Source organism: Pseudophryne corroboree, chromosome 11 (assembly GCF_028390025.1).
Source record: "Pseudophryne corroboree isolate aPseCor3 chromosome 11, aPseCor3.hap2, whole genome shotgun sequence".
Lineage (NCBI taxonomy): Eukaryota > Metazoa > Chordata > Amphibia > Anura > Myobatrachidae > Pseudophryne > Pseudophryne corroboree.
In genome coordinates, this window is record NC_086454.1 from 152,571,770 (window position 1) to 152,593,671 (window position 21,902).

Genomic DNA, 21,902 nt, shown 5'->3' on the forward strand with positions numbered 1-21,902 from the left:
GCGGGGACCCTCACAGTTACGGGGTGTGTGGCCGCCTGGATGCGCATCCGCCCTCACCCAGGTCCTCTGTTGTGAGCTGATCATCGCTCCCCAGTTCAATGTCCATTCCGGTTCGCGTGCGGCTGCGGGGACTTGTTGCCGCTCCGGCACACGCGGCTGCGGCGGGGGAGGACACCCTGCCAGGACTCGGGCGGGAAGTAGCTGTGCCTCTCCGGTCATTGTGCTGCCTTGACCCCGGCTACCCGATCGTTGAGTATAACGGAACTCCTTAGACTGCCAGTGGTAGACGAAGTGCCTCTAGCTCGGGAAGACGGATCCTGGAGCGGCGACTGGGGCTCTGTCTTTCCCCTTCGTGGCCAGAAAACCTGGTGCTGTCGGGCACGAGGGACCTGTCCTTACTCAAACCATCTGCTTTGCTGCTGGAACAGAGACTCTCCAATAGCCTCAGCCCGAGGAATTCTGCAGCCCCTGCCATAACATCGGTACAGCTGCTGTTTGCCTGCATGGGATGACATGCTCTTTCTCTCCCAGGTACTAACACTGTCTGTCATCCCCTCCCTCTTTCTTCTTTTACTAACGAACACTGGTAATTATTCTCTCCCTATTCTTCAATCCGTTCCCTCCTAGTGTGTTTCCCATTCCCTCACCACCCTTCTTCCCTGCCTATTCCATTTTTCCCTACTATGCTCTACTGCTGCTTCCCTCCCTACACGCATTTTTGGGCATCTGTGCTAATATGATACAGAACAGTGCACGTATTCTTGTTCATGTCACGATTGAACGGGTGAGGTGGCTGGCTCCGACCTGACTACAGGACTTACCCCTGAACAGTTTCCACTTTGCTTTTAGGGAGCTGAACAGTAGTTATCCTTGGATTGTCTGCAGCCCATTTATATCAGGACTCCTGCCGTCGTGACTACCTACATCACCAAGCCCCTTACCAAAGCTTACTTGCTTTGTACCTCAGGAACTTTTTTTTATTTATTTTTTTCTCTTTTCTTTTATCTGTACAAATACTGCAGGGATTATTAGGTTTCCTGCTATTGCCTGGGCTCATAACATTGATTTGGGTCAACTCAGATTTTCTACTACTGGGCCATTTCATGGTCAGGTCTGCCATCTGGTGGTAGTGTTAACTAATTGCAGCCTTTTTATATGTTCAAATTCACTTATACAAGTACACTGGTATTCGCTAAGTTAGATTGAACAACTTTATGGTTTCACAGCATAGACCAGTTAGGAATCTTGGGTTCTATCAGTTAATAGTCTATGCTACTGTGCGTATGTTCTTTGTTTCTCATAATTGATACTATGTAGTAGTGATGTATATTTGACCAGGTGGCTCTGTTGCTCCTCTGCAGATTGTATTAGTATTATAGACGTATAACTGTGCAGGCATCCTCTTTGGTTGTAATATTGGAATAAGTGGCTCCACAGCCACCATAATTTGGCAGTGCGGTGGATGGTGTGTTATGGACAAATACGTCCATAGGACCTCGTCTGGCAGATCGTCCCAACCGACTATAAACACTAGAATGAGTAAGAACAAGGGAAATCGCACCCTCCCTCACCCTCTCGGGGGGCTAGCCACCCAGACGGGGTGACGGACATGGCCACGTCATTAGACCAGACATCCCCCTCCAGAATGGCTCAAGAGCTATCTAAATTCCTGATGCCTCAGATAGATAGCAAACTCGAAAACATACAATTCATTGATCGGAAACTTGAGCAGATCCAGACGGCGCTAGACACCACACTGGCTAAACTGGAGACTAATTCCTCTAGACTCACTTCAGTGGAGCAGAGGGTGAGCGATACTGAGGATCAGGTGCAGACACTGCAGCAGGCCTCAGATTCTCACTCTACTGTTGTCGCAGCCATGCAAGCCAAGATAGATGACTTGGAAAATAGGGATAGAAGGTCGAACCTGAGATTTGTTGCTATCCCGGAAACAGTCCGTGATTCGCAACTCTGAGTTTCTGTCTCAGGAAGTCTTCACTGCGCTGGAGATTCCTGGGGGGTCCTTTCTGCCTCATAGAGAGAGCTCATAGAATTGGTCCGACTAGATCAGACATAGACTCGAGACCTAGACCGGTTATCGCTAAATTTATTGATTTTCGTATGAAGGAACAGGTTCTCCGTTCCTATCGCAATGTTTCCCATCTGAAGGTGAAGGACAGGACTGTCCTCATTTTTCAGGATTTTTCTGCCTCTGTGGCTCAGAAGCGACGGGAGTTTTCTAATGTTTGCAGACTACTCCACGATAACAACACACAGTTTGCATTGATGTACCCGGCCAAGCTGCGTATCCATGATAATGGGCGCACATTCTTTTTTTCAGACCCGTGTGAAGCCAAATCTTATGTTACTAGAATGCTTGACCCCAGAAGCCCAGATAATCCCTAATTTGCTCTTGAATACTTTACCTTAATCACCCCGCTTTGTATAAAGCGGTTATACGCACATATTAGAGCTACCTGGCTGATTTGAATTTACATCTATTTTAAGCTCTTACGTTCAACACAAGTGTCACTCATGTTGAGGGCGCTTGTCAGGTTAATGTGGTTTGGAAAAATAGTTAGAAAATGTTTGAAGCAATGTATTGTATCTTGGATATGCGTTTTCTATTTTGGTTTGCACCTGGTCTCTCCCCCCCGGGGCATAGGCTACCCGCGCACGCTCTGTATTATCTATCCGCAGCTCCCTGCTTGCTTAGACAGGGAGTGGATAACTGACATTCCGGTATCTGACTTAATAATGCACCCACGTGTAGGTATTGGCTAATTCCAGTCAGGATCCTCACTCTCATCCTAGGACTCCCATTGGTTCTAGTGTTAAGATAGTTTCTTGGAACGTCGGGGGTCTTAACTCCCCTGTTAAGCGGAAGCGGGTGGTAACACACTTAACGAGATTTCGTCCTCACGTTGTGTTTTTGCAGGAAACTCATTGGCAGGATGGTGCGGATTCTTCTCTTAGGGCTCCATGGTGAGACGGCTGTATTTCAGCTGATTATCATAGAAAGCGAGGGGGGTTGCCATCCTACTCCATAAAGACCTGAATTATACCATTCTAAATTCAATTCGCGATAGGGATGGTAGATATTTGATATTGGATATAGAAATATGGGGGACAAAGTACACCTTGGTGAACGTATATGCGCCTAATGTGGGGACCGTAGATTTTATACAAGAACTGGCCGGTCTACTCTCACAAAGGGACAATTTTGCTTTGGTAATAGGTGGGGATTTTAACTCTGTGGGTGACCCTACTCTAGACAAACGGCCTCCCCCAAGAAATTTGGCTTCCCCCTTATGGAAACAGCTGTTGTTGATGAGGACCACCCTCCAGCTCACAGACATATGGCGGCTACTGAATCCCACAGACAAGTCATATACCTTCTACTCTAATGTGCACCACTCATGGTCCAGAATAGATGCCATTTTTATAGCTGGTTCTTTGGTGAAGTGCGTAAAAATCACTGATCTTCACAATATCTTAATATCTGACCACGCTCCCGTATCCTTAACTTTAGAGAGAATGGCGCGCTCTAATGGCACTAGATTCTGGCGATTTCCTAGTTATTTGTAGAAGTCAGATGACTTTCGGAAATTTCTTACAAACATTGGTTGAATTACTTGGATGACCATTTAGATTACTGGGACAGACCACATATTTTCTGGGGCGCGGCTAAAGCTGTTCTCAGAGGCCAAATAACTGAATATGTAGTTAGACATAAAAGGAAATCCACTGCTACTTACAGTTCATTACATACATCCATGTCTGAAGCCCTCCATGATCACCTCCTTATGTCAACGGAGGACTCCCTACATAAATACACTCAAGCTAAGCAGTTATTGAACGACTTTTTATTGTCTCAGGCCAAGAAAGATATAGTATTTTCTCGATACAAGTACTACCAGTGGGGAAATAAGACGGGACGTCTTTTGGCTACTATGTCCAAAAAACGGCGCCCTACCCGTTACATTACGGCCATCAGGTACAGACGGTCTGGCCAATTACTCACAAGCACGAAGGCGATTGTAGAACACTTTGAATCATACTTTACAAGCCTGTACTCCAGTCTTCCTTTTGATAGTGAGGCACGGATTGCTGAGCCAGGCAGATTTGCCTCGGTTGTCACAAACCCAGGCCGAGGCATTGATTGCGCCTATCACAACCTTAGAGATAGACGCGGCAATATTGAATCTTCATCTGCATAAGTCCCCGGGGCCGGACGGCCTGTCCAATGAATTCTATAAAATTCTTCATCCCCATATTGCCCCTACACTACTTGAATTATTCAACGACATTATGCAACATCACACCCCGTTCCACCATTTTAATACTGCCCATACCATTTTGATCCCCAAGCCGGCTCAGGATCCCCAATCAGTGAACTCCTATAGGCCTATTACTTTACTAAACACTGACATTAAATTGTTCGCCAAAATACTTTAAGACAGATTACAAACGATTTTGCCTCACGCTTTGACCCCTCATCAACTGGGTTTTGTTAGAGAAAAACACTCTGTGAAAGGGGTGTGAGTGGCGGTGGCAGCCAGCGTTGCTTCAGCGCACTCGCACCTATCCAAAAATGTTTTGCTGAGTCTGGACACGACGAAGGCCTTTGACACAGTGCTGTGGCCTCACTTGTTTTCGGTGCTACGCCGTAGGAATTTCCATCCAGACTTTATCAAAACAATACAGTACCTGTATACCTCCCCCTCCACGACTATTTTGATAAATGGTGCTTGTAGTGATCCGATTGTTATGTGCAGGGGCACGCGCCAAGGCTGCCCACTGTCCCCACTTTTATTTAACCTAGCGATAGACCCATTACTGCGCATCTTACAAAATGATGTCCACTTCAAGGGAATCAAGATAGGGCGGAGAGAGATTAAACTGACTGCATTTGCTGACGACGTTCTGTTGTACATAGGTAACCCATCAGAATCATTATCTCACATTTTTGAACTGTTGCAAGCATACGAGAACGTTTCGGGCTACTGTATCAATTGGTCGAAATCGGTGGCACTCAGATTGGGTTCCGGGGATTTTGCTAGGGAAGGAATAGGGAATCTACCTTTGACGTGGACATCTGACTCCATATCATATCTGGGGGTTAAGATTCCTCGAATTCCGGGACTATTATATAGTTTGAACTTTACCCCTATACTACGTAGGATTGCTGCTGAGCTGGAGGGCTGGAAGTCTTTACAGCTGTCATATTTGGGGAGAGTCAATCTAATCAAGATGGTGTCCTTCCCTCGCCTTATGTATATTATTCAAACCCTTCCATGCACAATCTCGTCTAAAGATGTTCAACATCTGAATTTCCTGTTTAGAAAGCTTATATGGCAGGGGAAGAAGCCACAAATTAGTTTGCTTAAACTGCAACAACCGACTAGTAATGGAGGTTTGAACTTCCCTAACATGATTTGGTACTCCCAGGCAGCTCAGATGAGATATCTTGGTGATTGGTTACATAACCAGGAAAATTATGCTAACACAGATTTGGAATGAGAATTCTTGCAGGGCCGAGACCTAGTTAGCTTCCTACATACGCAGGACCGCGAAGTCTCAGCCCAAGTCAAAGAGAACCCGCTTCTGTGGTATGTCAGAAAATTATGGGTGGGTTTGAGACGTCAGCATAACGTGAATACGCAAAAATCCCTATTCCTTCCATTCATAGACAACCCTGACTTTTAGAGCGGACACGCGTATTTCCTGTATAACATTTGGAGAGTGGGAGGAATTCTTAATATTGGGAGTCTGGTTGACGCCCGGGGGGGGAGGCCCTTGACGTTCCTGGAGGCAGCTGCTAAGTTTCCGGTGGTAGAGCCGTACCCAATTGCTTTCTTGCTAGCTCAACACTATGTAGGGGACACGGTTAGACATTTCTCCCCAGTGGACTGGCACAACCCAGTTGATGCCCTGCTCCTGCAAGCCCCGATGACAAAGAAGGCCATTTCTTTTTCATCCACTAGGGGTCACTGGAGTACTCTTGGGGATATGGACGGCTTAGCAGGAACAAAGGCACTGAATATTTAAATTTAGAACTCTCCACCCCTCCATATCCCTGAGTACCTCAGTGTACTACCTCAGTGTTTTTTCTGTGCTCACAGCACTAACAAGGCTTGTGGGAAGTTCCCACACTTTGTGGAAGATTTTATAAATTTTTCATTTGTACTTTTTACAATAGCACATCCCTTCCCAGTTTCTGGAAAAACATGGGTCCGGGATAGTGCCGCTGCACGGGCAGCGCATGGCGTGTCGGTCCTCGCAAAGAGCACCCTCACAGCCACAGGCAGCCCACTGCTCCTGCAACAGCTGGACGGAGCTTACACATAGAAGCCCCGTCTCAGCCATGACCTGGAGAGCTGAACGGAGCTTACAAATAGAAGCCCCGTCTCAGCCATGACCGGAAGATTACAGAGCCGTCGCAGCCTCCCTACAACAAGGTAGGCTGGGGAAACGGGGCGGTCAGCGCAGGCTGCCGCCCCGCTGTGTGGGTCAGTGTTGTAATGCCGCCGTACGCCCGCACCAGCGCTCCGTCCGGCCGCCCCAGCCGATCCGTCCGGCCGCCCCAGCCGCTCCGTCCGGCCGCCCAGCACCGTCCAGGACGCTCCGTCAATGCTGTACAGCGCTGAGAGGGTGAGAACCGCGCCGCTCCGGGCAGCCGACCTCCGCTGCTCAACAAGAGTTGTCCCTCGCCTCCCTGCAAAGCCTTTCCGGCGCTCCCCGCTGAGACACAGCGCTACAGGGAGTACAGGGGGAAGGGGGGGGGTGTAATCTGGCTGATTACAGCGGCAAAGGTATGTAAAGGGCTGCCATACCTATATAAAAGGCAGAGTTAATGTATGATAGGCTATTGAGCCTATATTAATATTGGATGTATTGTAGCCTGTGATTTTCACTGGGTGATAGACTATTGAGCCTATATTAATACTACAGCATGTATGGTGGCCTGCCTGTGAATTATCACTGTATAATAGGCTATTGAGCCTATATTAACACTGGAGGCATGTATTGTAAAACTGCCTGTGATTTTCACTGTATAATAGGCTATTGAGCCTATATTAACACTGGAGGCTTGTATTGTAAACTGCCTGTGATTTTCACTGTATAATAGGCTATTGAGCCTATATTAACACTAGAGCATGTATTGTACCCTGCCTGTGATTATCACTGTATAATAGGCTATTGAGCCTATATTAACACTGAAGCAATTGTAACTTGTCCTGTGATTATCAGTGTCAGCATGGCATGGGGGCCATTTTAACCATGCTTCCTGTTTCTTCCAGTTTGTAATTCCAGAACATTCCTGCCCTACATCTCTACGCCACCGGAGGCGCAGGGGTGTTAGTGGGAATTTTGGTTCAGGTTTCACATAGGCTGCCCATGTGAACTGCATTTCGGCCATAAGTAGATAGATATATATTACACACCTTAAGATAATAATTTTACTGAGTCGTGCAAGTGTCTGTCCTTTGGCTATTGTGTTGTCTGTCTGCATAAGGAGTAAGGCTCCAGCACAGACTAAAAAGGCTTTTAAACAATGTCTGGACATAAATCTACCACATGTTCACTATGTTTTGTAGGTTTTCAGGAAGCCGGTTCATTCCCAGATCCTATGTTAAGCATTGGCAATTCAAATTGACTCTGCTCGACAGGAGCGGTAAGATCAGAGTCTCAAAAGTTACTCCGCCAGCTATTACGGAGGGTGTTAATTTAACTGATCTTATAATTTACACATTTATTCTATGTGGCAGACCTGACAATTCTATGTCAAATCTCACAGCGCTAAATACAAGTGAGGAGGGCACATTGCTAATGACCAGTGAGTCAGTCTTTGAAATTTACAGAGAATAAGGAGCCTCTAACATCTAATCCGTCGTATTTACTAAACAACAGATCTTCAATGGGTTTCTTACTTAGCCTTAAATCTTAGTGAGATATCCTATTTACCCGTGTCCACACAGTGACATCTAAATTGGAGAATCCACCATTGGTGAATTCGTCTGTGCCAAACCTTATAAAGACCCAAGATACATTTGGGTCACTGGGGCGCTCTGTGTATGGAAACAATGACGATCACTTTATACTTATTGTTAATGAGAAGCTGCTGAGTATCTCGGTACAGCGTCTGCTGCCGCCTGTTACCTTGCTTCTCGTTTTTCATCGTCGCTAGTTTCAGCACTACAAGGCCAGAAGTTGTTTGGTCCTAAATTTGACAAAATGCCTCCTCCGATATCAGAAATACTCTGGTCCGGCGTTTAAAGCTTTTAGACTTCAGTCTTTTCAAGGCGGTGGTACAAAGACAGTCGCGCCTTGTAACGCCAGGGCGCTAAAGTCACAACAAGCCAGTGGCTTGACGGGCTCTCAGCCCATCTCGAATTTCCGATTGTGGAAGCGCGCCTTTACACGTTACATTTGCCGGGTTTCCAGCCATCCACTCATGGATGTATCCGCTATTTAGGGTTAAAAGACAAGACTGCCTCTGTCGGACGAAATAAGGCATTTTGGCACGTTGCCATTCAGTCTCTGCTGGTTTCAGCAGTTTTTATTTCCAGGTCTGGTACACCAACAAAGTCAGGGTTATTATTCCCGTCTGTTTGTGGTACCGAAGCCGGAGGGCTCCGTCGCAGTCTCAATCAGCAAGTCACTTACTACAGATTGAAAATGGATTTTCTGCAGTTAGTATTTGCTTATTTGGAGCCACAAGATTGCATGATTGCGCTTGATCTCAACAGATGCTCCTCCTACTTGCGCTGCTAACGTACACCACGGTTGCAGTGTCAAGTTCAAAAACAATCGCATCTAATTCCGTCTCAACGACTTCAATTCCTAGGTATGATTCCAGATACGGTAAATCAAAGAATTTACCTACTACACCAGAAAGAACAGATTATACGCCATCTGGTACAATTAGTGCTCAAGCCACGCACACTATCTGTACATTGGTGTATTCGCCTATTAGGAACAATGATGGGCTTTCGAAGTGCTTCAGTTCGGAGGTTTTCACTCGCGTATCCCACAGAGGGGCGAGGGTGTCTCTACTCTGGGCGAGAGTCTCAGAGGTTGGGGAGTTGTAGTTTAAAATGGTCAGCGACAGGGTTTCTAAACGGATCACGACAGATTGCTGTCTATAAAGGTCCTGGAACTCCGTGCAATTTACTATGCACTACATGCTTCGCTCTCAGACTGTCCAAGGCCAGTCACACAACACGACGGCAGTCGCATACACAACAACCAGGGAGGAACGAGAAGCCGCATGGCTATGCGGGAAGTAGCTCGAATCCTCAATTGCCCAGCATACCACAAGGTGATATTGTAGACTGGGTTCATTCCAGGAGTGGACATCTGTTAGACAGATGATCTCAGCCGTCGGGATTTTCATCCAGGAGACTGGGCATTAAATCCAGAGGTGTTTCACAGGTTGGTCCACAGGTGGGGTTACCCTCAGGTGGACATGATGGCATCTCGCCACAATTACAAACGCCCACTATGTGTCCAGAACGACAGTTCTCAAGGGCAGTGGCGGTGGATGCTCTCACAATCGCGTGGCCGTACAGCCTCGTGTATCTGTTTCCACCGTTTTCCGCTGTTCTCTCCGTTGCTAAAACGGATCATAAGAGAGTCCGTCACAGTCATACTAGTGATATCTCATGGGTCTCGGAGAGTTTGGTTCTCGATTCTCCGAGGACTACTCGCAGACGATCCTTGGCCGCTCATACTACGTCCAACCCGTTACAACAGGGGACATTCTTTTACCCCTATTTAGCGCGGCTGCGGTTGACGAGGTGGTTGTTGAGACCGCCCTCTTCAGAAGAAAGAGCGGGCATTATAGTATCGGTTATACCAACCATGTTACGAGCTAGGAAGCCGGTTACGGCAGCTCATTATTACAGAATTTGGCGTGCCTATATAGGTTGGTGTGAAGCTCGGAAGTTTCCGACATCATTTTTCAAGTTACCCGTATTCTGTTATTTTTACAGACGGGGTTGGATGGAGGACTGCGTTTATCTACACTGAAGGTGCAGTTATCTGTGTTGTCAATTTATTTTCAAAGACGATTGGCTCCATTGCTGTCGGTACACATTTTTCTGCAGGGTGTCCTCAGAGTACAGCCTCCATTTATCCCACCTACAGCGCCATGGGACTTGAATTTGGGTTCAGATTTCTTACAGTCTTTATATTTTCAACCCTTACAGCAAGTGGATATTAAGTTTCTGACTTGGAAAACTTTTTTTCTTCTAGCCTTAGCTTCGGCAAGGCGTTTTTCAAATTTGGGTGCCTTGTCTTGCAAGCCACCGTATTTGGTGTTTCCTGATGACAGAGCGTAATTTCGGACGATTTCCGATTTCTTACCAAAGCTAGTGTCATCTTTTCACATCAATCAACCAATAGTGGTTCCTGTGTTGACAGTACATTCTAGAATTCTGAATGTGGTACGCGCATTACGCGTTTATATGTCCCGAACGTCTATAGTTCGTAATACGGATACGTTGTTTGTTCTCTATGATGCTGCCAAGTGGGGTTGGCCAGCTTCTCAGCAGACCTTATCCAGATGGATAAAACTGACTATACGTCAGGCTTACCTTAAGGCTAAGTTACAGTCGCCTACATCAGTAATAGCTCATCCCACAGGTTCTGTGGGAACGTCATGGCCAGCTGGTCGTGGAGCTTCTACAACACAGCTTGACCGTGCGGCTACATGGGCTTCAGTGCACACGTTTGTGCGCTTTTACAAGTTTGATACGTTTGCGGCATCAGCATCTAGCTTTGGCCGCCTAGTGTTACAGGTGTCAAACAGCTCTCCCGCCCACGGGGGAAGCTTTGGTACGTCCCAAGAGTACTCCAGTGACCCCTAGTGGATGAAAAAGAAAATAGGATTTTGGTACTTACCAGGTAAATCCTTTTCTTTGAATCCATAGGGGGCACTGGACGCCCACCCAGAGCAGTTTTACCTGGGTTGTATTAAGCTCAGGGAATCGTATGGTAACACATTTTCACAGACTGGTTCAAATTGTAAAGTTCTATCTGTTATGGTGTCAACTGTTTCGTTGGCAGTAACGTTATGTGTCAACTTTGTTGTTGTCCGTTATGTTATAAGAATTCTCCATTGCAACCTCTCTATAGTTCCTGTTCGGCTCAGTAAAAACACTGAGGTAGTACACTGAGGTACTCGGGGATATGGAGGGGTGGAGAGTTCTAAATTTAAATATTCAGTGCCTTTGTTCCTGCTAAGCCATCCATATCCCCAAGAGTACTCCAGTGCCCCCTATGGATTCAAAGAAAAGGATTTACCTGGTAAGTACCAAAATCCTATTTTCGATTGCCTATAAACACCTTAGACTGGTTGTGGATTTCTCAACGTGGTCAGAAGGCTTAGTGGCCTGGAGAACTTATTTCCCTCACATCAGCCTTGACAGGATCTTAAAGGCACACACAATGGCATGCGCAACCCTTCCTTCAGCAAGATACAAGGAAATGTTTCGTAATATTCTACATAGGACATATCTTGCCCCCCATAGGAGATTCCTGATTGGTCTTTCTCCCTCTCATGAATGTTGGAAATGTGGTAGGGACCAAGCAGATCTTTACCACTGCCTATGGCTTTGCCCATTGATTAGGGGTTTTTGGGTACAAATCCGTAGATATGTAGTGGCCCACCTAGTAAACTATGTGCAATTAACGCCAGAATGGGCACTTTTTGGTATCTTCCCAGACAATCAACGATTGTCCAAAGGCAGCAAGAAGTAGTTGTTAGCTGTTAGCGCGGCAGCTTTGAAATCCATTCTGCAGGTGTGTATTCACCCTGAACCCCCGTCCCTGACATTATTCAAAACTAAGTTATTTTACCTTTTTAGGATGGAGTGGGTGGGGATGACATTAGAAAAGGATGATAAAGCGGAATAGTTTTTTGATGTTTGGGAAAGCTACGTGGCCACTTTATCTACCCCTCTGAAATCGCAACTCCATGAATCCTTAAAGAATACTCTATGGTATATGACCAGGGTAGTGGGGGGGACCCTCCCATTGCCTTGTAGTACCCTCTCTTTTCTGGCCTGGGGAGACGGGTGCAAACGTTCTTTTTATTGATTTTTATCTCTTCTTTTCTTTTTGTTTTTGATTGTTGTAGGTATTGAACAAAAACAACTGTTTTTGCTGTACTATTATGTTGACACTCCAATGTGCTACGGAGATTCTATCCAATAACTGTAGTGTCTGTATTTACTCATCCTTGGACTCAGACTCCACAAACTCAGTCAACCGAAAGGTGTCAACGGTTAATGTTTATTGTGATAAATGGATGACATGTACAACTTCCTTAATTAAAGAATTGCTTAGATTTTAAGCATATGGATCTCTCCGTGAGTACCCCCCTTAAGAGTAGCTAGTTTGTGGATGGTGTCATGTCATTCATTCAGTAAATAGAGGTACAGTAGCACACTGTACAGGAAACAGAGATAGGGATTTAAACACACTTCTAGGCAATACATAAATAAATTAAAAAAAGCCGGGAGAGAGATGGGAGGATAAGACACACAAGAAAAGGTGGGAGGCAGACAGAGACATCAGGGGGAAAGGGTGCGGGAGATGAAGCTTGGAATACGGGGACAGAGTAATTGAGAAGAGGGGGAGAGAGAAAAACATCTGCAGTGACAATGGGCACAATAAGTTGTGTCTCGCCGAATGACTGATACAGAAATGTAAGTTAACAATATTGATGTGTATTATATTACAATCTGATATGTCACTATCTGGGGAATGATTCAATGTTTAAAATAATGTTTATGGGCTGCCCCCCACCACCTCGCTGTGTGTGCAGTTGTGCCCACCCCTGTCGCTGGACTTGCAGGTGGGAACACATTTCACTGTACTTGCTGTTACACATAGACCACATTATTATTATGATCATGGTCCTGTGATTGCAGCTGTCAGGAAGGACCTTGTGCAATCTGGATATGTCAGCAGGAGACACAGCTGGCATCTATGTACTGAATCCATTTGTAGACTGTCGGTTTAATAGGTTATGTCTTCATTATCTGTAGATGACAGGCCCACTTTAACAGGATCATTCCTTTTATAAGCAGGGTACCAGGGATCCACTTGCTGATTGTAAACCTTGGTAAACTTTTTCTATGCATTAAGCAAAAACAAATTATGGTCAAAATATATTCTCCAAATATGTATATGTTGTACGTCATTGTGTAGTTAGCATCTAAAATGTATATCCATAGCAAGATAACTGTATGTACTGGTGGGGTCTACACTTTTCGCACAACATCACAAAGCATGATCTGGTGAGATAAATAATATAATCTTGCCCTAATCTTGCATTTCCCCCTTATGGTCAAAGCAAGGGATTCTTTCTTGTGCTAGTGGATTTGCTATTCACAAAGTTATGCAGTGCCGTAATTTGTGACTTTAAACATTCTTGCTATGTGCAATAATTGTTAATAATCATTCACGTCAGCTGCTGTCCCAGTGGAGCTTACATTCTATATATTGTACCTAACAACACATTCTAGGGATCATTTTTTAGAAACCTTTTACCCGAATGATATATGTTTGGAGTGTGGTAGCAAACCATAGCACCCAGAGGAAAACCACAGAAACGCAGGGAGAACGTAATAACCTTCAAGATTCTCTTGCATAACTTTTGTATGACATCTGTGAAATTCTGCTGCTTTTACCAACACAAATTCAAGTAAAGTGTTCCTTATTTAGCAACACTGTTACTTGCCATGTGATGGTGCTTCAGTATATCATCAATAGTTTTCATTATGTTTTCTGTAAACAAAAAGGGTGAGAGAAGAATAGACCATTGCAAAACACACACACACACACACACACACACACACACACACACGGTATGCATTTGTATAAACAAGTATTTTGCCTTATAAACTGCATCAGTTTTTAAAGCAGTCAATGTATTCTAGTATACCTGTTCGTACACGAGGCATGTGCTCATATGGTTAAGCATTCATAACTATGTCTTTATGGTATACATTATCAATGTGATGCACTCCTTAGCTAGGAGAATACTTGAGCACATCACAAATGGAAATGGATCGTTGCTGGTTTGAGATTAACATCTGTTGTTTTCTGGCTCTCAGACACACTTGCCGGGGTACGTAAATCAGGCGGAGGATCTGAAATCCCATGGGGTGGAAATTGTTGCTTGTATCTCAGTCAATGATCCCTTCGTTGTGACCGAGTGGGGAAAAGTGCACGGCGCAGAAGGGAAGGTAAAAGGAAAAACAGCGCATTTTTGTGTCCAGCAGATATAACTTCTCATATGTCTATGGCTTTTTATTTAGAAATAATGTAATAAAAGTACATAAGTGGTTCTATTAATTACACAGCTTTCTGAAATGGTCTCCAGAAAGATACGCCTTGTAATCTGCTCTATGGTAGATAACAATCAAGAGTAATTAAATGACACATTTCTATGTCCTGAAGTAGTATTTTTCAATTGACTGCAGAATCCTGACTAGGCAAATCCATAAATAACTGAGCAAACACACGGTGACGCATAGGGGGTAATTCCAAGTTGATCGCAGCAGGAAATTTTTTAGCAGTTGGGCAAAACCATGTGCACTGCAGGGGGGGCAGATATAACATGTACAGAGAGAGATAGATTTGGGTGTGGTGAGTTCAATCTGCAATCTAAATTGCAGTGTAAAAATAAAGCAGCCAGTATTTACCCTGCACAGAAACAAAATTACCCACCCAAATCTAACTCTCTCTGCACATGTTATTTCTTTTTCATCCACTAGGGGTCACTGGAGTACTCTTGGGTTATGGACTGGGCGTAGCCGGAAATGGCACATATTTAAATATTTAAATTAGTAACTGGCCATCCCCTCCATAATCCCATAGAGCAGTGTTTCCCAACCACGGTCCTCAAGGCACACTAACAGTCCTGGTTTTAGTGATATCCAGGCTTGAACACAGGTGACTTAATTAGTACCTCAGTTATTTTGATTTAACCATCTGTGCTGCAGCCTGGATATCACTAAAACCTGCACTGTTGGTGTGCCTTGAGGACCGTGGTTGGGAATGCCTGCCATAGAGCCTCCAGTATTTTTCTGTGCCTCTAGCGGAAGGTACTGAGGACTGAATGTCCTGCGATTCTTCAAGCAAGATTATTTTTCTACCTGATCCCTTCCCAACTTATCAGAGAAGTTCGGGTTAGGGATCATTGGTGCTGCATTAGCAGCAGATGGTCTGCCGGCGCTCATACAAAGGGCCCCGCCATTGACTAAAATCAGCGCAGCTGATTGCAGCCACGGGCTGCACAAGGACGCAGGACGGCGCTTACAGAAAGGTCCCGTCATGGCCTCCGCAGGTGGTGCAGGTACTGAGCGGTAGGCAGCTCTCACTGCCGCTGCTCACTTACTTACTTTTTTTCTGTCTATTGCGGGCGGTCAGCTCACGCTGCCGCCCATTATGTGGGGACTGTGTGTATTTATATACTTTAATGGCGTTCCCCTGCTGCCTGCCACTAGTAAAACTTGATAATTCTCCACTTGCACAGGGCGAGCGAACCCCGGCACTGCGCAGGCCGCTCGACGCTTCCTGGGTCACCCGGCGCCGCTGGACGCTTGCAGGGGTAGCTAGCAAGCAGCTCCCGCCATTACCGCCGGAACGCTCGCCGCTTCCCGTCTCGCCAGTGTCCGCGCAATCCGTCCTCCTCCCTACCCTGGTACGGCTCTGATGGGGTGTGCGGCCGAGCTGACCGCGGACAGCTGCTGCCGCGGCCCGCTCTGGCAGCCGCTCACCTATCTCCGACGTGCAGTCCTTCACACGGCCGCGGTAAGACTTGCACTCCCCGTCTCCCGTCTGCTGAACAACGGGGGGGGGAGCAGTGTGGGGGAAATCGGCAGCCATAATAAAGGCTGCACCTGCAAATAAGACTCTTCTGCCGGAGAGAGAGGGGGGGAGGAAGCCCGCAGGGAGGCCCCAATAACTAAGCTGCGTTTAGGCAGCAAAATCATCAGGAATTTTAAGCCTGTGGCCAATATCAGAGTCTGTTACATATACAATATAACTGTTGTGTGTGTGTGTGTGTGTGTATATATGTATATATATATATATATATATATATATATATGGAACTTGGTGTATCAGCAATCTTGCACTAAGCAAGCACATGGCCGGACACCATTTTAACATTACTTCCTGGTTCTTCCCAGGAAGTTGCTGCCCTACAACACTCGGCCTCTAGAGGAGCCGGGGTGTTAGGAATTTTATTTTCTTGCTTTTGTACAAGCACAAGCTGAACACGTGTGCTGTAATGTAGATTTATACACACTTTATTTACGTGGTACTAAGTCACGGTACTGGTCTATCCTTCTGTACTTGTTTGTCCGTGTACATAAGGAGTAAGGCTAAGACATAGCAGCTTCGCTGCAGAGTCCGTCGGACAAATAAGACTGCACATACGCACTATTGCCATTCCTCGTTGGGGGAGGCTGGCGTATATACTGACTGTGAACAATTGTTATTATTGTTTTCTAATTTGACAGTTTCAGAAATACCCGTCGCAGTGTGTCCTACAGTATACAGCAGTAGGGCTGTTGTTTAACCTGGTTTGGGCCCGCTTTCGGCTTAACAGGGCAGTGGTTGCATGGCAAAACAGTTCACGTTTGCCCTACAAGAAGCACACCTTACGCTTCTCGTTGATCACACTTGTGAATCTGCTCAATATCTAAGGACAGTTTCTGTGGATGTCAGCCAGTTTAGTTCTCGCTTTTCAGTTTCACTAGTGCGGCACGACGTGTTTTTTCGCTACGTGCTTAACAGGACGGTGTCCGTTTCTAAACGAGAATAGAAACATTACCTTACGCTGCCCACATGTTTCGTCCTGTCTTGGACAAATTCCTAAATAAATAGATTCAGGATATAGTTTTTACATCTCGGTCCTTTCGGGGCCGTGCTACAGAAACAGCCACAGGCGGGTCAGGGGGTAGTGAACGTGGTTTTCGATAACCTCTAATTGTCTGATTGTCGTCAATATACGGTTAAAGGCTGCCACCTACTTCCAGGCATCTTTAACCAGGGTTTCAGTGGCGTTTACAGCTAAGCCACTGAAAAGCCAGGGCTAGAATGAGTTTCCAGGCCATCGCCGATCGTCAGTTGTGGGCATCCACAGTTGGGGGATCTGCAATTTTTGGGTTCGCAGTTTATCAGACAAAGGTTGATTGTTTTCCACCATTGCAATTTGCAAGATCTGCCTGGGTCAGAAGATAAAATCGCGGTTCTGCACACCGCCATACAAGCTCTAGTAGATTGAGCACTTTGACTGCAGTCAACAACTGAGTCACGGTCATTATTCCAGTTTGGGGTAGTTCCAAAGCTGGCTGAATCTGTCAGTCCGATACTGACCCTTCAGGTCAATCAGGGCGTCGCTTATACTACACATTCATGAATACCTGCAGTTGATGACTACAGATTGAAAATCACAGTGATTCTGGATTTCAACAAGAATAAGTACTTAGACGCATCAGGCCTACTTAAGTTGGCAGTAAAAACCATTCTCGCTTTCGAGCGCTACCGTTTTGGCTTCGTATGGCGCCTAGGGTTGTCACAAGTAATGGCTATCGTGATAGCTCATCCCTGGAAGTGATAACAGTTCAGTGTTTTGCAGATCTGCTCATTAAAGCTCCGTCTCAAAACTTCGTCATGCAACGGCCCTTACTAACGTACAAGGGTGTCGTTCAGCACGGTTAGATTGTTAACCTAGAGATATCAAGCCTCATTCCGTAACAACGGACTCATGCATAGGGATAATTCCGTGATTACACGGATTTACCTGCCTGAACATACCACACAAACTGTTCATCATCACGTACAGTTCGTACGCAAGCCACGGACAGTCTTGATCCGGTTGGCCTTTTGCCTATTGGTAAGGAGAGTGACGTCTTTCGACGCACTCTACTTCGCAAGGAGTCACTCAGGTAATTTTCACCTGGAAGTTCTTGCACGCTCCTACAAGTTCATCAAATAGTATGGTTGTCTCTAAGGGCCAGAGTTTCACTACTCTAGTGGCTCCAAGTACATAATTTTACCGCAGGGACAATGTTCGGCGTCTGGAATTGGATAATTCTAAATATGAACGCGAGTCTCAGAGGTTGGGGACCTGGGGTCCCAAAATGAATAACTTCACAAATCACGGAGATTTCGGTCAAACGCGCTGCGGCAAGCGGGCCACATGCTCCGTTCTCAGACTGTCCAAGTGCGGTCAGACAACACAACGGCGATCGCATACATCACCGATCAAGGACGGAATCGAAGTCGCATGACCATGCGGCAAGTTGCTCCATGTTCATTCTGGGAGTGAACAGCTGGAAGGCAGCTTATTCCAGGACACTGAGCATTGAATTCTTAAGTGTTCCAGATGTCGGTCCAGCGGTGGAGTTACCCACAGGGGTATCTATTGGCATCTCGCAAAAACAAATTAAAAAAAACAAAACATCCAAGTATGTGTCCATCCCAGTATGTGTCCAGTACAAGGGCTCCGAAGGCAGCAGCTGTAGATCTGATGCTCTCACGATCGCGTGGCTGTACAGCATTGTGAATCTGTTACAACGGTTACGCTGCTTCCTCGGGTACTAAAATGGATCATACAAGACTCCATGACAGTCATACTAGTGGCGCCACATTGGCCTCGGAGGCCATGATTCTTGGATCTCCGCAAACTACTCGCAGCCGATCCTTCACCGCTCTCTCCACGTCCGGACCTATCCCACTAGGGTCAGTTCTTTTACCCCGTTTTAGCGCGGCAGCGTTTCACGGGGTGGCTGTTCAAAGCGCTCTCAAGAACGGAGGGCATTCCAGAATCTGGTATACAAACCATGTTGGGGGCTGGGAAGCCAGTACGGCAGCTCATTATCACAAGGTTTAGCGTGCCTCTATAGGTTGGTGTGACGCTCAGAAGTTTCCAACATAATTTTCAAGTTATCCCGTCTTTTAATATTTTTACAGACTGGGTTTGGTGAAGGATTATATTCTACACTCAAGGTGCAGGTCTCTGCATGTCAATTTACCTGCAAAGGTGTTTGGCTCCTTTGCCGATTGTACACACTTTCCTGCACGGTGTCCTCAGACGACCTCCATTTATACCACCTACAGCGCCATGGGACGTGATCTGGTTTTACCACCTACAGCGCCAGGGGACGTGATCTGGTTGTAGGTTTTTTTATTTACAGTCTTCATTTGTTGAATTCTTACAACAAGTGGATGTTACGTTTATCAATTGGTAAACACTTTTCTCTTAGCCTCTCAGCAAGGCGTGTTTTTAACATAGGGTGGCTTGCATGTCAAGGCCCCAAATCTGGTGTTTTATGGTCATAGGGCGGAACTTCGCACAAATTCCGTGTTCCAGTCAAAGATCGTATAATGTCACGCATCCACTAATTAATGTAGTTCCTCGGTTATCAATATGTTCGAGAACTTAAGTTACTTTGAATGTGGTACGCGCACTACGCGTTTATGTAACCCAAACAATTGTACGTAGAACAGACACATTGTTCTCTATAATGTAGTGAAGATGGCTTTACAAGCTTCCAAGCAGTCCTTATGTCATACGTCAGGCTTAGCTTCATAATAGGCTACAACGCCTACATCAGGGTCAGACCATTCCAAACGTTCTAGTGAACGTCATAAGCGGGCTTCAACCGCCTACATCAGTGTCAGACCATTCCATACGTTCTTTGGGAACGTCATGAGCAGCAGGTCGTGGAGTTTCTACGAAACAGCGTAGACGAGCTGCTACATGGTCATCAGTGCATGACCATCAGTGCGCATGTTGGTGCGCTTTTACAGGTTGGCTACGTTTGCGGCATCAGCATTTAGCTTTGGCCGTCTAGTATTACAGGTGCCAAACTGCTCTCCCGCCCAAGGGGGAAACTTTGGTACGTCCCAAGAGTACTCCAGTGACCCCTAGTGGATGAAAAAGAAAATAGGATTTTGGTACTTACCAGGTAAATCCTTTTCTTTGAATCCATAGGGGGCACTGGACGCCCACCCAGAGCAGTTTACCTGTCTTGTGGTAAGGTCTGTGGATCTTATGGTAAACACTTCATCACCAATGCATTCGATGTTATGGTATCAACTGATTGTTATCAGTTCCGTTATGTGTCAACTTTAGGGTTGACCATTATATTATAATGTTATAGGTGCATATAATGTTATATGTAATTCTCTATGGTTCATCCTCTCTATCACTCCTGTTCGGCCCAGTAAAAATACTGAAGGCTCTATGGGATTATGGAGGGGATGGCCAGTTACTAATTTAAATATTTAAATATGTGCCATTTCCGGCTACGCCCAGTCCATAACCCAAGAGTACTCCAGTGCCCCCTATGGATTCAAAGAAAAGGATTTACCTGGTAAGTACCAAAATCCTATTATCTGCCCAAACCCCCCACCACCACCACCACCACCTTCAGTGCACATGGTTTTGCCCAACTGCTAAAAAAATTTCCTGTAGCGATCAACTTGGAATTACCCCCATAATTATTTAGTGCTGGCTTATAGATTGCCAACTCCCACACTGTTTAACTAGCTCCTAATTTCATAATGGTTTTGGCATGTCTTGTGTTAGGTGCCACACTCCAGGATTTGACGAGGTAACTGTCACAATAAGGAGCTTATTTCCAAAGCATCAAATTCTAAAACCCAGCGCTTCCAATTGTATTTATGCCTAAAATTTTGGGCCCCGGTTTTTGGAACCTAATGCTTAGTAAATAAATCCCTAAATGTGAAGATGACTATTTTAGAACAGAGGGGAAGGCAGTACAAGAGTTAAATACTGATCAAGCAGGCTGTTGTGTAACTTCAGAAATTGTCTTCCTTCCACCTCTGTGGAACGTGTTGTGTAACCTCAGTGAGCAAGGCAAGAACAGGCTATTCTATTACTGCTGTCAACTCATAGCGTGGTTACACTAACTTAAGAATGCATGAAAAGAATATAATTGGCATGATGTTTTAATTTATTTACACCATAAAATAAATATTTCATTTTATTGTGTATATAAATTAAAACACCATGCCATTATGATCTTTCATGCATTCTTAAGTCGATGATTGACAGGCAGAGGCGTTCGCGAGGCTGGAGGGGAGCGGCACCCTAAGACTGAAGCATTGCAGCGGCAAGGAAAGGGGCATGATCGGGGCGGCTGCATGACGTCCCGCGCAGCCGCTCCTTCCAAAAATATGGCGGCGGCCCTCCTGCCATCGCACCCAAACTGCGCCGGAAGGAGGCTTCTTTACTTTCTGCGAAAGCGCACTAATTGCGGTGCGTTCGCAATTAGTGTGTGGTCGGCGTGGGGGAGCGGCGGTTAGCATGCTGGGCAGCACCCACTATGCAAGACAAAGGATTGCAAATTCTGCTAAAAAGCAGAACTTGCAATCCTTACTGAATAGGGTCCTTAGCATTTTATGTCCTTGAACAATTTGTCCGTTTATTTCATGTACTTTTTTGCTTGTTTGAATGATTTTTAGTACGTCATGCAAAATGCTAGAACCTGCAGCTATCACTTTGCAAGATTGGTTTAGTTGATTAGTCAGCTATAGCAACAAAATCTAATTGCGGACGCATCGGGAGGCGGCCTCACACTGTGTGAGGAGATGGCGGCAGCTCTGGCTGCGTATGCAGCGTTCTGCGTTCATCTCTGAATAAGGTCCATAGTTTTGACCCTTTTCAAAAGTTTAAATCATATGTGTTATGTTCTATCCATTGTCTAACAATCTAATCATTGTGTAGGTTTCCATGTTAGCTGATCCAACAGGAGCCTTTGCCAAGGTAATTTCTGTGTATCTGTCTCACCCTATAAATAGTTATAGCAGTGTCTGCAGCTTTCATTGCCATCCAAACACTACTT

The 21,902-nt window shown here is 45.6% G+C and overlaps 1 protein-coding gene across 1 annotated transcript in view; it reads left to right on the forward strand.

Annotated features, from left to right (window-relative positions):
* Window positions 1-21,902, forward strand: part of PRDX5 (peroxiredoxin 5) — a 43,427-nt gene that overhangs the window by 11,675 nt on the left and 9,850 nt on the right. The window contains exons 3-4 of the mRNA XM_063944972.1: window positions 14,130-14,261; window positions 21,785-21,823. Of these exons, the coding sequence (XP_063801042.1) occupies window positions 14,130-14,261; window positions 21,785-21,823 (171 nt within the window). The remainder of the gene's footprint in view (window positions 1-14,129; window positions 14,262-21,784; window positions 21,824-21,902) is intronic.